General features: G+C 43.5%; 2 protein-coding genes across 4 annotated transcripts in view; one reads left to right on the top strand and one right to left on the bottom strand.

Moving 5' to 3' along the window:
- Positions 1-16541, top strand: part of LOC108105777 (protein outspread) — an 81870-nt gene that overhangs the window by 64100 nt on the left and 1229 nt on the right. For 2 of the 3 annotated variants that reach the window (XM_017212500.2, XM_017212499.2), the window contains 8 exons: positions 5731-5796; positions 6309-6888; positions 12498-15154; positions 15214-15348; positions 15416-15555; positions 15668-15817; positions 15872-15983; positions 16191-16539. In XM_017212500.2, the coding sequence (XP_017067989.2) occupies positions 5731-5796; positions 6309-6888; positions 12498-15154; positions 15214-15348; positions 15416-15555; positions 15668-15817; positions 15872-15983; positions 16191-16539 (4189 nt within the window). The remainder of the gene's footprint in view (positions 1-5730; positions 5797-6308; positions 6889-12497; positions 15155-15213; positions 15349-15415; positions 15556-15667; positions 15818-15871; positions 15984-16190; positions 16540-16541) is intronic. The other variant, XM_017212501.2, reaches the window with a different exon arrangement.
- On the bottom strand, positions 69-1995 carry LOC108105779 (alcohol dehydrogenase). The gene is made up of 4 exons (XM_017212504.2): positions 1883-1995; positions 1060-1198; positions 585-989; positions 69-526 (listed from the first exon to the last, which is right to left on the bottom strand). Exons 2-4 carry the CDS (start codon positions 1156-1158, stop codon positions 260-262), a joined length of 771 nt encoding a protein of 256 aa, XP_017067993.1. The 5' UTR covers positions 1159-1198; positions 1883-1995; the 3' UTR covers positions 69-259.

Here is a 16541-nt window from a genome sequence, read left to right as displayed (position 1 = left end):
TACTTCTCCATTCCTCCTCGACCTGCCACACCCGTTTATCTAATTTAATTAAGTAGAAAGCTTATCACTTTTAGGATTTCTCAATTTTCATATTTATATTTATATTGTTTTTCAGTTTTTATTCATGGTGAGTTTTGTTATCGTATTAGGGGAAGAATGTGAGTGTGCATCGAATCAGCCTTATTGCCATCGTGAATATCTAGTGGTTCGCAGAACCCTATGAACTAATGTTATATGCTTTTTGGGAGTATCACTTTGCTTAGATGCCCGAGTCCCAGTGCTTGGACCACTCGATGGCCTCCAGAGTGCCCAGATCCAGCTTCCAGATGGCACCGTTCTGGTTCAGCTCGATAGCCTTGACGAAGTTCTCGGCACAGGCCAAAGAGGGCTGAGTGGGGTGAGCCAGGAGCTTCTCGGCAACCTGGGGCTCAACATCCAACCAGGAGTTGAACTTGTGCACCAAGGTGGTGCGGGTGATGCCGGGGTTCACGGTGTAAGCGGTCACACCAGTGATGGGGGCCAGTTTCTGTAGGTTTCATAATTATTTTTAAACCCATAATAGTTATTTCTCTCTAAGAACTTACCGCCAGGGAGCTGGTGAAGTTGACCACGGCGGCCTTGGTGCCGGAGTAGACGGGGACCTGGTAGATGGCATTGAAACCAGTCACGGATCCAATGTTGCAGATAATACCGCCGGGACCACCCTTGCGCTTGTCCCAGAAGTCCAGGATGGCGGTTGTGGTGTTGACCAGACCGGTGTAGTTAACGGCAATGGTGCGCTCGATCTGGTGATCATCCAGGATACCAGCTCCGTTGATCAGGATGTCGACGGTCTTCAGCTGGTCGAAGATGGTCTTCAGCAGCTTCTTGGTCTCAGCAATTGGCACGGTCACATCGTAGGGGTAGAAGGTGACATTCACCTTGGGATTGATTGCCTTCAGCTCGGCAATGGCAGCCGGGTTGTCAATGCGGTCGAGGATGACCAAGTTCTGGGAGGGATTACATACATACATATTAAACCCCCATCTGGTGGAGACCCAAATGCATCGTGATAGTTACCTTCAGGGGCCTCTTGACCAGCTCCTTGCTGGTGTCCAGGCCAATGCCTCCCAGACCGGCCACGAAAATCACGTTCTTGTTGGTCAATGTAGTCGACATGGTGACTTCTTTTTTTTTTTTTTTTGCTGGCTCTTTCGATCTGTTTGGATGGGAAGAGGGCTCCGTTAGTTGTTGGTTTCCAGTTCGGAATGGCCCCGTATTTATAGGAAGATCTTCCCTGCCGAAGCTTCGCTTACGTTAAGCTTTTTGTTCATTATCTCTATTATTACGTGATCTTCATTACGTTAAATACGAAGCTAACGGTGGCAGAGCTGCCTCGTTTATGGTTTATTTTTATTTCTATTTTTCGGCACACTTCGGTTTGTTTTTGTTTGGGATTTTGTACCGGCAAAGCTTTTTGGTTAGATTAGTATTCTGTTTGTATGTTTATAATTTATACCGAACTATGTCTGATGTTTGGAAAATTACTGCTGGTCTGCACGCGCTCCGTTTTTTTGAGATAGCTAACGAAGGCACGGCGCCGGCCAACAGGGGCGGGTTATGTTAAGATCGCTATTTTTAGAAATTAACTAACAGGTGATTTTCCAAATAAGAATATTAGAGCAAAGCACAGGCCTCCAAATTAAAATTTGATTATTTTTTGAGTTTAAAAGATGCCGCGTTACACTGAAAGCTAATCCTATAAAATGGATTTATATGCTTGAATTGTAATTTTACAAGTTTATAGAACTTTTCCACGTTAATGAAATTATTTTGTTATGCACAAATTGAAATAGCTTGAGTCCTATTATCCCATCAAGTGGGAGCCTTTCTTCTCACTTACTTGATCAATTGAGTAAATTTGAATAAATGCAAGTACTCGTTAGCCGGTCTGCTGAACTGCAACTGACAACTGCACTGAGACAATAATCGGCGCTTTCAGCTCTTGCAGCTCCTTAAATACTGTTCTCCAGTGGGGGCGATTGACGTTGACGTCGACAGCGGCAGCGACGCTCAAATAATTTGTAATATGTAAAATGCAATAAAAATACGCAAACAAATGATCTGCAAATAAATGCCGGGTACGAGCCCAATAGAAAATAGAGCAACAGAAAGTGCACTGAAAAAGAAACTGGCAGGCATTTGCAAACACTCAAATCGTCGGTTTTATTTTTAAGTTGGTATTTAATAATTTTTTATGCCGTAACAGCATTTTTTTTTTTATTTTAAAACCCATATTTCTACTTAGTATGTTCTATAATTTTCTTTAGTGTAGAGCCCGCGCTACAGAATAGTATGAGCTTTAACCTTGTGAATGTCAAGCATAGCTAGCAGAAGTGTAAAAAGATTCCAGGCTGTGTTGTTGCTGTGGTCGCAATTGAACTTCGACTTAATTTGCATACGTGTAAGTCAAATAGAGGGAGTCCAAGGGGTTCGAAGAGGGGTTGAAGGGGGCTAGCTGGAGGCAGGGTAGAATCAATCTAGAAAAGTAGGAAGGCAAGCACAACACGCCCCCTAAAAGCAGCTCATTAGCAATCTCACTTGTCCACAACAGCGACCAAGCCCACTTTGTAGCCGAGCTGGAATAGCGGTTTCAAGTGCAGCAGTACATCGTACAGTTGACGTTAAAGTTTAACCCATTAAAGTAGAAAGTATTAATTTATCCTTAAATCATATCTTGATATGTTTAATCCTTTATCATATCTTATATTAATATATAATATATACCCATGTATGTATATATAATATATCAATTAAGCTGCACCCAATGGTCTTTAAGTATTAATATTAAATTGCATTTATATATTTGTAAAGAATATTTATTTATTATTATATTTTAAAATATTTTTTAAACTGCCTGAAAAATCAGAAATTTGCATCATTGGGTCTTATGGGGTTAAAATAGATGAGGGAGGAGGCTTCTGTATTTGCAATGGCACGTGTGATGAGAACGAAAGAGATAAGCATGCGGAAGAAATAAGCTTTCAATTTGCATAAAAAAACTTGAACCTGTTTATTGTATACACATACACATACGTATGCATATGTTCACCTAATTTGCTGCAAAGATGTGGGCTAGAATCCATACAGAAGTCGGGACTTATATGGCCGGGATCTCTGGAAGCTTTCAACGATTGCTTAATTATTAATACATAAAAGTTTAACCTATTTTTACTTTGTCTATTTCTATTAATTTATTCATATTAAGAATACTCTATTGATAATCTTTGGGGGTCGCTCTGAGTGCGTTATCACTGAACCAAGCATTGGTCACTTGGAGAATGCATGTTTGGAAAATTTCGGTCACTGATTAGGATTTTAGGCTCAAAATTTTCCCACCATCAATAACTCATTTTCCGAATTGACCCACTAATCGAACGAGTTGCGCTCTGCTACCTTGGCAACGGCCAGGGAAATAATAAACATATATAAACAACATCGTATGACTGTTCCCGCCTCCAGACGTTAATATAATATGGTCTGGCCTAGTCTGGGATACAGTTTTCCTTATCAGCAGACGTGCCTAACATCTTCGGACTGCTTGGGGCACAACGAAACCCGTCGATATTTTACGTTTATTAGCTACACTGAAAAATATGGCACTAAAGTATGACTGAAATATGCAAATATGGTGAATAGTAAATAAAAATATTGACAAACTTGTTGATCTTATTTTTTACCTACGTCAGCAATGGAAAATATTTATAGATTTTTGTTTTGTTTGTGGATTTGAAGCTTTTGATGCTAACATATTCTGAAATATAATTCTGTTTTGGTAATAAATAACTTAAGTTTAGTTTGTCTATTAAGTAAAAAAAATGGCATTAATGCTAGTAAGGGGATGTATACTATATTTACTTTACCTGTGTACAGTATCTTATTTATGATTTGATTAATTATTTTTTCTCCATGTGCACACTGTACAGTGGCCAGTGTGTGGGCCTTATCGGCTTGGCCCCCAAGTCATGCCGCCGGTGACATTCAACCTCTGCGGGGGTAATGACGCCAACGGCGTACCTGTCAAAACCTATTTACACCAGCTCGCACACTCGCGTACACTCATGCCCATAAGTACACGCTCGCCAGCATTGAGATGTCGTTCCTCGGGCTAATTAAGCCGCTGGCATTGTCTTCCCGCTGTGAGTGTGTCTGCCTATTGAAACGAAACTGGGGCTTCTAAACGCCGGGTTCTAAGCAGCTTACCTCAAGTATACTATACAATAGACTATATACGGTGAATGTGAGAAATCTAAAGAGGCGTTGGGCGGAAAAACGGGAAAATGGGTGGGCTTTCGAAGGGTTCTGAGGGGTCAGAGGAATCCTAACGCATGTTCTACATGATATATTTGGGGCGCATTGCATTTCGATGCAAACATAATCTAATTTACTATTCCACTGCCTGACCCATTTGACTCTTGGCAATCTCTTGACAGCGAAAAGGAGGAAATCAACCTGGTTTGACGTAATTGAGTGCAGAGAATCTTTCCCGCGAGCTGATCAGGTTTCCCTCTGCTTTCCTGACTTTTCATTGAGGTCTCGGGAGGAAAAACCGCAAAACTGTTCACTCATATTATGTTCTATTGCTAATAAATAATTAAATACAGGGTACATAAGTAAAATAATTTGTATTAAGATTATTATTAGTTAAATTCATATGCCCTGAAGCCATGGAAATAATCTTCATAAAAATACAGTCTTAGCCATATTTCTCAATCATAACCACCTCGATTTTATTACCTCCGCAAATTCTGATCAGCCAAAAGAAAGCCCATCAGATGTGAAAGAAATCGTTACCTCTCACTTCATTAATACCTACATTCTTGTGGCTTCGAACATACAATAGATTCAATTCAATATTTATGAATTCAAAGTGAAAAAAGTACGAAAAATATAAAGAACTAGAGCGTAAAGTGAAAAATGGTGCTGAGGCTTCATTATTCGTGAGCGAGAAGGTTCCCTTCTTCTAGGCCTTATAAATAAAACGCTCGACACACCTCAGCACTCAGCACCACACTCACTCCTTCTCACTTGCCTCACATTGTTGGCTGAGAGGAGAAATCAACTTTAGGGAGTTGCAAGTTACAACTTACAACTAGCAACTTGCAAACGCAATGGGGCAACGTCATCTTCGCTGAAGGTTGAGCTTAATTTGCTTTGACTTTTAGCAATTTGCATAAATATCAGACACACGTTGAGTCCTATACCCTTGTGGCTGTTGCACGTTTGTTATGATTCTGGCAACCAACAATAACAATCAGAATCAGATCCAGATTCCTATTCAGATCCAGATCCAGACCGAATCAGGCGAAGGCGTTGGGGCTTGGTTGCCTTTCATGGGAATGACAACGCCAGAAAATATATGAAAGAACGAATTATAAAGGAATTATGATTTCTGTCGGGGGCGTTGAACAATATTTACCACCCCCTTTCAACTCTGTCTCACCTTGCCATTTCTTGCCCCACCTTTCGTTTTGCAAATTGCAGGCGACAATGCAAATTTGTTCTAGAGTGATGAGATCGAGAGATCGCGATAAACTTAGACTTACGAATAAGTGCAGATCAAATAATAAATAATGGAAAATATTTATTGTCAACAAACGGTTAAAAATATTTTAATATTGATTACATTTATTTCAATAACTTTACTACAAAATAATTTCTAATCAAAATGTTATTTATTTTCTATTGCAGCGCTGGCAGAGAAGATGGTTTGTTCTCTATGATGACGGCGAGCTGACGTATTCGGTTGATGATTATGTAAGTATTTTGTTTAAAAGATTGCTAGAACGTCTCAGTACTAAAAATTACTTAACGAGAATTCTTTTATATGTATTTGTTTTGTTTTGAATACTGTACTAAAAGTTCCCCACTGATAGCAAACCACAACAGAAAGAACTCGAAACTATTATAGATGATGTGGTCAAAAATTAAAGATAACATAGCTAATTAAATATTTTACGGTCCACTAGGAAAGTTTCTAATTATGGCCTTGCTCTTGACACCATATAAATGCCTTATCAGTAGATCCACGAAGCGTGCAAACGTGCACTACCAACACTTTTCCCCACTTCTAATCAGCAAATAATTTATGAAGTGAAAGAATTAAAGTGGATTTTTTTAATAGCTGTTAGATTGATTTATTCCTTAAAGCTTTCTAAATAGCACCATAAAATAAAGATGATAAGCCATAAATTAAGTAGAATTATGCCATATTTAATTTAGCACACCCTTAATCATCTTTATTTTATGGCTTATTACTTTCTTTTTAGCCCGAAACCATACCGCAGGCATGCGTTGACATGACCAAAGTGTTGGAGGTGACCGGCGCCGTGGAGGTAACAGGTCATCCCAACTCCATCGCCATAACCGCTCCGGAGCGCGTTACCTTTGTGAAGGGCACCAGTTCGGAGGAGTCCCAGTGGTGGCTCAACATTCTGGCCGCCTTTCCCAAGTCGAAGGGTCGCCATAAGAGGAGCGCCACCTTGCCCGGAGGTCAAGTGGTGGGCAGTCTTCGCCAGTCTAACAATGGTGATCTGACACTCTCCACGAAGTTGGGCAATCGGCACAGCTCATATCACAAGGACACTCTGACGTCATCGCAATCTGCTGGTAATCTGTTGAGCACCCTGGATCTGGGCCCAAGCTCTACGAAAACAGGTGGTTCTCCAATGACCACCACCAACCAAACAGCTCTAGCCGACGACGAGGAGGATGATGGCGTGGAAACGGGCGAGGATGTGGATGAGGAGGACGAAGAAGATGAAACGGTACCCAGGAAGTCAAAGACTGTCAGTATGGGTGGCCAGGACGAGAACAATCGGAATGCCGGCAATGAGATCACAAATCGGGGTGAGTTTAATTATTAAAATTTTATATTCAGCAGAAAGAACTCCTAAAATGATTATATTTTTTATATATTTTCATATATACTTCCTTATCAAATTTGTATATATTATTTTCAAAATTTATATTTTCAACTAATTTCTTAGTTAGTTAATTAATTCTCCCAAAAGTTGATCAGAAAAATTGGAGCTTAGCAAAAACACAAACCTTATAATGAGAGAAAGCTTTCAAAAAATAGTATTTCGCTTTATTTAGTAATATAGTAATTCTTAGTAAATCTACAAATATTAAGTATAAAATTAGTAGTTAATATTCTTTTATTTTTTTTACTTTTTACTTTTTGATGAAAATGGCTTTTAAGTTTAGCTATCTTTTGCTCTGTATTTCCAACCCTTTTTTTGCGAATTCTGCTCTGCTTTTCTCTCTCTCCTTTTTCCTTGGATGAGGAGTAAAGTTCGGTTGAGCTCGTATCGGCTGCTATAATTTTTATGATCATTTATGGCTTGCAGCAATCAAAATTATCAACCTCGGCCCAGACGGAGTCAGAGAGACTCCGTTGAGGGATTGCAGGAATATTCGGGGCAGGGAACCGGCTGATGGAGATGGAGATGGAGGGCAGTGCGTGCAGCTAGTTAAAGCCGCAGCCACGAAATTAACCTTGAATTCACACACAAAGACAGGGACAAACGTGAAGCAGGGCTGGATAGCTGGCTGGCTGGTTGGCTGGTTCGCTCTGTTTGGCTGGGGAGGAATCCCCGCCACTACTTAAGATCGTATAATGGTAGGCTTCATAAATTTTCTTTAGATCCCAGGCAGACTCTCGAGCTGAGTTGGTCCGTTGTGAGGATCGGTTGGTCGGTTGGTTGGTGGGTCGGTAATTGCAGTTACTGTGAATGTTCTCACATACATTGCTGCAGGATACTTGTTCATGGAAAAATGATATTCACGCTTAAATTATAGTGTGTCTGCCCTCAGATCCGTTGTTGTGCCATCACGGTTGGAGTCAAAAGAGGGTGGTAGTGGTGAACCTTTTGGCCAACTCCCTTCTTAGTTGCAAATTCAAGGCTCAGCGTCTACATCAAATGGCATTATTCCGTTGATAAATCGCCAGTTAAATACGTGAACCAGTTCGAATTGTTGTAGCCCACGAAAAGGAAAGCGAAAATTTACTACGCAACTATAGCTATGATCCCAGAAGTTACAGACTAAGAATTAGTCTTATTTATGGACTTTTAGCACTTTGTTTTCCAATAAAATGATGAAAACTTTTTCATATCTGTGGAACTACTCTTCTAGATCGTAAGTAATCGCCCAAAATTACATATATAGTCATTTACCTTGGCCAGACAAATCGTAATAATAATAATTTCTCCGAAGAATGCATTTCATTATTGCATTTACCTGTGGAAAGTACCGCTTCTGGGAGCCACTCTAATGGCCAGCTTTCACACTCACATTTGCCACCTTTTTCGATTAGCGATGCACCGTTGGCTAGTAATGGGTCTGGTTGTCTGGAGAGGACGAGATCAGTTACCATGGTAGGACTTTAGGGCATTTCGCTCACTGGTGCTGACACAGACTAATTACATTCCATCAATAAGCAAAATTGTGCGGCAAATGAGGCAATTCATTGGTCTCTACGCTGGGGCAAGCACTTTCTGAATGGGTGTTAGGATATAGAGGATATGGAGGATACAGAGGCTGTCGAGGATGGAGGGAAAAAAAGCTCTTAAAATGCACAACGACAAAGATTATAAACTGTCTACACCTAATAGCCGTCGGCAGGCCAATGTCAGGCCGGGGCCAGTTGAAATATTTTCCAAGTCAGCGCTACATGATAGCCCCTCTGGACATGAGTACACCATCTACCATGTGGCTTCTCTAGCCATGTGTGTTGGGACTTGTAATGGGCAAAGTTTCACGGCAAAGTGAATAATTACAGTGCAAATAAATCTCGGGGACTGGTGTGGAAGGGCCCTGCTCTGTGGATTAGTTTAGAAATTTCAACAGCCTTACGGCAAAAGGTGACGAAATGCAGCTCCACAGCTTCTCAGCTAACCGGCGATTAAACGCCCCAAAAAAAAATTAATCACCAGACGAATCCCAGGCCAACAATCAAAGCATCAACCTAGGGCCCATTACAACCGAAACAAGTTTACGAAGAAGTTTGGGTTTCACAAGAATTAAGTGCAAGATTGTAATACAATGACAAATTGTAAAAGACCAGAGTACGGGCAGAAGTAACTACTTATGATTGCAACAAAGTAGCTGCACAATCCATTAATCTGTGGCACTGAGAAAAGGGTTGCCGGTTTCCCTTCTTAAAGAATGAATGATAATCGATTAGGAGATTAAAGGAAATCATAAATTATAAATATCTTAAGACTTCTCTTAAGCAATCGTTAAGATGTTACACATTTTTCCTGAGGAAGTCGTTATTTTCGATTCCTTGATGTTTATGATGTCTCTCTAAAACCTTTCATAAGAGTCACTTTAATAATCTGTAACTATTTTTCTCAGTGTTCAATTGACATAGAACTTGCATTTGAACTATCTAGCAAGCGTTGTTATCGTTGCCTAACCTTCATACTATATCAATCGCTAATTACAACCCTTTTGCAACTTTGTAAAATACTAAAGGATACTAAGGAGAGAGAGTTCCATTAGTTCTGCTGTGAATTCATTATCTTTCTATTGAGAAGCCCCATTATGAGCCACACAGAAAAAGCATGTTAACAAACGTGGTTAGGACGATGGACCCAGGTCCATTCAGGCCGGACAACTTCTGTGCAAATGCAAAATGACAGCAGTGGATGGGGCCGGGGGGCGTCTCGGCAGCTAACGATGCAGGTTGTGCGATTTACGAGACTCAAGAATTGGAGAACTGAAGATCTGGGGAGAACTCCTGAGCTGCAGAACTTTAGAGCTCGAAAGCAGAACGAGCGGCAGTAGAAGCCACCACCATCACCTATAACCAATCAATATTCATAAGTGTAACGACTTGCAAGCAAAATTTATGCAACAAGCTGGGGTCCGGTCTGGCAGAGTTTTTTTATACATATACAGCGGGGCAAGTTAGAAATTTTTCAAAGTCATCGTGTGAGGGAGCCCTCGGGCTGGAGGGCAGAGTTTCGACGGGCGGGAGCGATTCCAATCCAAAGGCAATTTTCGCTTTCGTTCGCCCAAAAGGCAGAGCCGGGCAGGTAAATCAACTTGCAATTTGATTATTTATTGCGTCTGAGGCGGAGCTTCGTTGGCCTAGCGAGGGGGAATATCGGTTAGTTCAGAGGGGTGGAAATCGGGAGTTATTTGCAGGAAGCCCGGGCATGATTGAGTGGGTTGTTCTGAGTGCGCTTAATTGTGGTCATAATTAATCAAGTGCTGTTAATTAAAGAAATGAAAAAAGTAGAAGTCGCCACCAGAGACAATTTCAAAAATCCACCTCCCCTCTCCAGATCCCAACCGTTTGCATTGTCTCATCGAAAGAGTTCCTCATCTCTCTCTGAAGGAACCATAATTATAGGGCTCTCTGCATCAGCAGCGGCATCAAGCCACTTGCCAGCCCATGTATCTGCGAACACTGTTTTTATCAACTTAATTACACTTAGCACCTTACGCGTCTTTTTTTGTTGGCTGCCCCACTGGACTCGCTGTTCTCTGTTCTCTGGTCTCTGATTTGATCTTGAACTTGAAAGCGCGTAGTAAAAGCCACAATAAATATTAAATGGTGCAAAACACATCAAGGGCAGGCCACAAAAGCGAAACAAAGAGCCACAGATAATAAAGCAGCAAGTGGGGATGGTTTTATGGGCCAATTGGCTGGTGCATCCAGTAACGAATAAGAAATGACCTGTAATCCAGCGGAGAGCTCCTTGATGTAAGCTTTAGATCTTAAAAAGAGCTGTTTATTGCCTACGCCATGGGGTTTTTAAATAAAGTTTATGTTTATTTGGGTTATTCCTGAAGATGTTAAGTTTTAAAAATAAAATTTGATTTATTGCAAAGTAATTTGTCTGGGTCAAAGGGTCCTTGAATTAGTTACTAAGATCATATGTTTTTCAAGCTGTTGCTGTTTAGTTTTTCTATGGATCATTAGTATTTAGTTCCCTGATCCCTGAGATCCCAGCATCGTAAACATAATGAACCCCATTCAGGGAGTAAAGAACCATTGTCCTTCTGTCCTACCTCTCGGCTATGTGTAATATCATAAGCATTATAAATTCCATTGCTGACATAGTCCCGGCCCCAAACCCTAATCGACGTATAGTCGCCAGGGCCACTTTGGTCAGCCTTTTGCTTTTGTGCGCGATGGCCCGACAAGTCGACCAATTAAAGGCATACCCCATGCCCATCTCCATCGCCATCGTCATCAGCCCGTAACCCGTAACCTCCCCTTTGGCGCAGTTAGCACAGTAACCTTGAACCTGCTCGGTGAGTCAGTCAGTCACCAGCCAGCTCTGTTTCTGTCAGAGCTTGAGCTGGTTCCCCAATACCGATCTCCGCGACTGGAGCTGAAGCTGGAACTGTAGCTTTAGCATCCGTATCTGCAGCTGGAGTTCAGAGGCTGCTGGTCCACCTCCTTTCGCTTTTCGCAACAGCTCAATAATCAAGATAAACGCCGGTGGAGCAGCCGAAAAGCGACCAACCTGTTCGACTGACCGAATTGATGCGCACTCAGAGACCATCAGAGTCAGACTCGCCAGTTTGGGTTCAGGTTCAGGTTCAGTACCAGTCCTCAGACGGTCGACTTTATGGCCAGTCGGAAATTTGTATCATAATCATAATAAACCTAAATGTGGCGGCTGACTGGAACAGGTCTAAATATATATTTTGTAATCACATATTTTATGGGACAACTTGGAGGAGCTGACCGCTCTCTGGTTCGTCTGGTTCGTTCGTCTCTGATGGTTTGTCCTCCTCAGCTTGTTTGGGTGTTAATAAAATTATGGCACTCTGCCATAGCCCTCTCGGGATCTTTCTGGCCAGGCTTATCGCGATCCCTGGGATCCCCTTACAATACACCGTGTGCCCGTTTTAATAATTTTATTATATTTGCCCGCACATAACTTGGTTCTCTCGCCGCGTTTTACGGCCCTATGTTGGGCATAAATATTGTTAGGGGTGTGGAGTATACCTCCGAATCCTCAGTCCTCAATCTGCTATCCTCAATTCTCAATCCACCATTCACCATCCACACGATCCTCCGTCTAAGTTAATTTCAGTCAATGGCATTGATATGGTTTGCTTAGCCAAGAGAGAAACCTGGACAGCCGGCAAAATGAAATTACCGACATGCTCATATTTCAAAGTATTTAATGAAGACGTTGAGCCAATTATAAGAAAAGAATGCGTAGATTGCTGACCAGGGTTTGTTTTGGGCAAAGGCTGATGGGGAATTTATGATCCTTGATGACCGGCAAGCTCGTATAGTTATAATTGCCTGATTATCTAGTTAAACGATCTTTCCTTTATACTTTGATGGTGATTTCCTTTTATTGCGGTCATTAAATACTCAATAGTTAGAAACCTTTACTCTTAAATTTTGTTAACTTGTTGATGCTATTTTAAGTTAATAAATATTGTTACCTAACCCATTTTATTCTTATCCATTTCAGTTTCCCAACCCACAACTTGCCTGCTGATCGAGGACATTCGTCGAGATGAGAAGACGATCAAGGACATTGCCAACACCATAACGAATCTGAGTCAGCAGCAGAACAAACGCTGGTCCACGGCGGTTAACAATGCCCTGAACAACCAGCATCATTTCAGCCATCACAGTCAGTACCAAGTGACATCCAGAGATGAAACGGACTTCCAAGTATCCTCCAATAGCGGCAACACCAAAACGCCGAACACAACTAGCGAGCGTCCAAAATCCCTGCCACTGGCATCCAACTCCACACCAGCGATAGTGTCAGCCATAGTCAAAAAGATACCCACGGTCATGGAGCAGGGAGACAAAACGAAACCCACTGCCAGGCTGCAATTGCACCTGAAGTCCCCGAAACATTACCAGCACGAGAGGGGCGATCCCGATGGCGGATGCAATTTGGACGAGCTGTGTGTTAACTATATGGCCAAAACAGATGAGCTGAGATCGGTAGGCAAGGCGAATAATAAGACCTCCTCCGGTCAAGGAAAGCCTCCAGTAAAGGCCACAGAGGAGTCCCTGAATGCCAAGAAGGGTTGGCTAATGAAGCAGGACAACCGGACGGGCGAGTGGTCCAAGCACTGGTTCACCTTGAGTGGCGCGGCGCTTTTCTACTACAGGGATCCGTTGTGTGAAGAGCGAGGTGTCCTCGACGGCGTTCTGGATGTGAATAGTTTGACCAGCGTTTTGGCGGAGCCTGCAGCCAGCAAGCAGCACGCTTTTCAGCTGACCACGTGGGACAAACAGCGCTTGGTTTTGGCCAGTTTGTCACCTAGTTCAAGGAATAGCTGGCTGGCGGTCTTACGAAGTGCCGCTGGATTGCCACAACTGGACACTCCGCCTAAACAGACGGATATTGAGCAGGACTTTATCAAGGCTCAACTGCAGCAACAGCCATCATCGAGTCCTGTAACTCCAGGAACACCAGCGGGTCCGCATTTTTCGTCAGATGAGGAGTACAGAACAGCATCGGAGGGCGGACGAAGAGATAGCTTAGACTGGGGATCCCCGTTGTCACCTTCTCCACCTGTCCTGAGAAGTTGCCTGCGCAATCGCAGTTTGGCCAGTTTGCACAAAAGGAGTCGCAGTTCACCACCAAGTTCACGGCGCAGCACCGTGGACAGTGTGGCCAGTGATGAGTTGCCCTTGTTGGTGGTTCCCGAGGAACTGCAGCCAACCGAGAGCAGGGAACTCAAGCAACAGTGTGAGACCCTGCGAGCAGAAGCCTCTCTGAGAGAAACACGGATGTCTGAGCTACTGGCCACCCTCCAAAGAACCGAACAGCAATTGACTGCCCGGCTGCAGGAGCAGCAAACGCAGTTGAATAGCGAACTGAGCCAGGCCAAGCAGAGTGCCTCCGAACTGATGCACAATCTGGGACTGCAGCTAACCGAGAGTCAGTGCCAAATCAAGCAGTTGGAGGATCGTCTGGCCCAGGGAATCGAGGAGAACGAAGGACTCTACAAGCGTTTAAGGGAATTGCAGGATCACGGTGGCGGTGGCACACTGAGCAACCTGCAGCGTCACAAAATCAAACGCATGGACTCGCTGAGCGATCTGACCACCATCAGTGACATTGATCCCTACTGCCTGCAACGAGATTCGCTGGCCGAGGAATACAATGAGCTGAGATCGCGCTTCGAAAAGGCTGTCAACGAAATCCGAGCCATGAAGCGGGAATTGAAGCAGTCTCAAAACCAATATGATGCCTTGGAACTAGCACAAGCTGCTCTGCAACAGAAACTGGAGAGGCGACAACACGAGGATGGAGCTCAACTGCAACTGATGGCAGCCCGTATTCAGGATCTGACCTTGAAATACAGCAGCTCAGAGCGTCAGGTGCGGGCTCTTAAGCAGAAGTTGGCGAAGTCCGAGAGGCGGCGTTCGTTGTCTTTAAAGGGAAAGGAGCAACTGGAACTGAAACTAAGCGAGTTGCAAAGGGAAACGGTGGAAAGGAAAGAGGGCACACCACCCGAATCCTCCAGCAGCGAATCCAGCAGTCAGTCACCATTGAATGCCCATCTTTTGCAGCGTCTCCACAGCCTGGAGCACGTGCTCTTGGGCAGCAAGGAGCGTCTGGAGCAGAGTCTCACCCAACTGCAGCAAATACGGGCTGGTCAAAGGACACGTCGTTCTGTTTCACCCATGAACGATCGCAAGGATGGCCTGAGGCAGCTGGAACGAGCTCTGGCCGAGACCTGTGTGATGGTCAGTGAGCAGATGGAGTTGACCTGCTTGCAGGATGCCTGCCACAAGTGTTGCGATCTACGCCAGCGTGTGGAGAAACTATCCGCCCTGCAACAGCAAACAGAAACTGATTTGCAAAGGAGTGAGCAGCTCTTGGAGCAGCGGGAAAGTGATCTAGCCCAGGCATTGGAGAAGTGCGCCAGCCAAGAACAGGAGCAGGAACTACTCCTGCAGCAGCGCCAGGAACTGAGCGAGGAACTGGGAAGGCAACAGGAGCGTTGTCGTCGGCTGGAAAAGCGTCTGGAGCTCCTCGAGCGGGAACATGGCAAGCAACTGGAGTGCTTGAGGGAGGTCTACCACACCGAACACGCCAATGCAGCCGATGAGCAGAGCTTCCGAAAGCGCTATCAAACCGAGATTGAGCAGCTGAGGGTAAGAATAAAACTAAACTTCACTTATCTCAACTTTTCATTCTAAATCTTAAACTTTAGACTCTCTGCGAAAAGGGACTGAGTGCCATGGAGACTTCGCACAGACGGCTTACTTGCGACCTGGAGCAAAAACACAAGATGGAGATTGAGCGCCTGCTTGCCGAGAAGGAAACCGCGTTGGCCGAGGAGACTCAGGTGGGAATAGCACTTTTTACATAACTCTTCAAAATTCTGTATTTCCTTACTTTATTATTATTAATAGGCCACCTTGGCTGCTCTGGATGCTATGAGAAAGGCACACCAGAGTGAGGTTCAGCGGGAAGTCGCAAGATTCAAGCAGGAGTTCCTGCGCCAGGTCCAAAGGGGTGAACAAATGCGGGGTGATGGAGCCAAACTTAAGGAGTAAGTAAAGACTTTAGTTTGTGATTTAAAACATTAGATATATTAGAAAAATGAGAATGTTTTTTAGAATAAGCTTGTAATTTATATAATAAACTATATATTCTAAACTCAGGGAGGATCTCGGAGAGCTTCGAATGGAAATTCTTTCCTTTTCTGAAAAGTACTCCATCAAGTGCGTGGAAAACGCAGCTCTGGAGGAGAAACTGCATATGGCGAACAGCAAGCTGAGGCATTTTCAGCAGATGCAGCAATTGGAGCTAAGGTAAGGTTCCCCCCTTGTGTCCTAAATGATCTTTCAACTTATGATATCCTGCAGAAACAAGCAATTTCGAGCCCACTTGGCCTCCGATGATCCATCAAACGATGTTCACTTCGTGCAGGGCCTGACCACCGACGCTCGAGAAGGTACCGATTGTGAAGATAGCGAGGTAAGAAATTAGCATGAAACTACTTTAGAGCCCTTAAACTAACACTAGTTCAATTAGTATAAATTGTGACTAACACTAATCACTACAACAGCAGACAACAACTAATCCACTTTGTTACCATCTTCCACTATCCCAACCAAAAAATCAAACAAACAAAAAACACAACACAAACAACAAACACACCACAACTACAAACAACCACCCAAGCCTGCACCACAAATAGAGGGTGCAACAGCAACAAGAACTACTGCCACAACCACAACCACAACAACCACAGCAACCACATCAGCGGCCTCGAGCGAAACTGAGTCCAATCCCGATTCCGATACAGAAACCGCCGATTCATCGCGAGCGCCACCCGAGAAAATGGAGCAAAGTCTATTCGTGATACCCTCCCATATGCTAAACTGTTCCCCCGTGTCTGCCGCAAACGCTTCTGATCAGAGTGAGAGATCCCTACTCTATCGAGATCTCGATGGGCCCGAGGATGGTTACGAGCCATGCTACAGGCCCTTCGATATATTCGCCATCTATCAGAATCGTTTGAGCTTCCAAGGT

The sequence above is a fragment of the Drosophila eugracilis genome, unplaced genomic scaffold (genome assembly GCF_018153835.1).
Source record: "Drosophila eugracilis isolate 14026-0451.02 unplaced genomic scaffold, ASM1815383v1 contig_353, whole genome shotgun sequence".
In the NCBI taxonomy this organism is placed as follows: domain Eukaryota; kingdom Metazoa; phylum Arthropoda; class Insecta; order Diptera; family Drosophilidae; genus Drosophila; species Drosophila eugracilis.
The sequence above is the reverse complement of the archived record's forward strand: the minus strand, read 5'-3'. Positions and strand labels throughout refer to the sequence as shown.

Bases quoted from the DNA above. Each gene is read 5' to 3' on its own strand.
- LOC108105779 (XM_017212504.2), bottom strand. From the start codon at position 1,158: ATGTCGACTACATTGACCAACAAGAACGTGATTTTCGTGGCCGGTCTG. The intron at 990-1,059 runs GTAACTATCACG...AATCCCTCCCAG, and splicing joins TGGTCAAGAGGCCCCTGAAG to AACTTGGTCATCCTCGACCG. The intron at 527-584 runs GTAAGTTCTTAG...TGAAACCTACAG, and splicing joins ACTTCACCAGCTCCCTGGCG to AAACTGGCCCCCATCACTGG.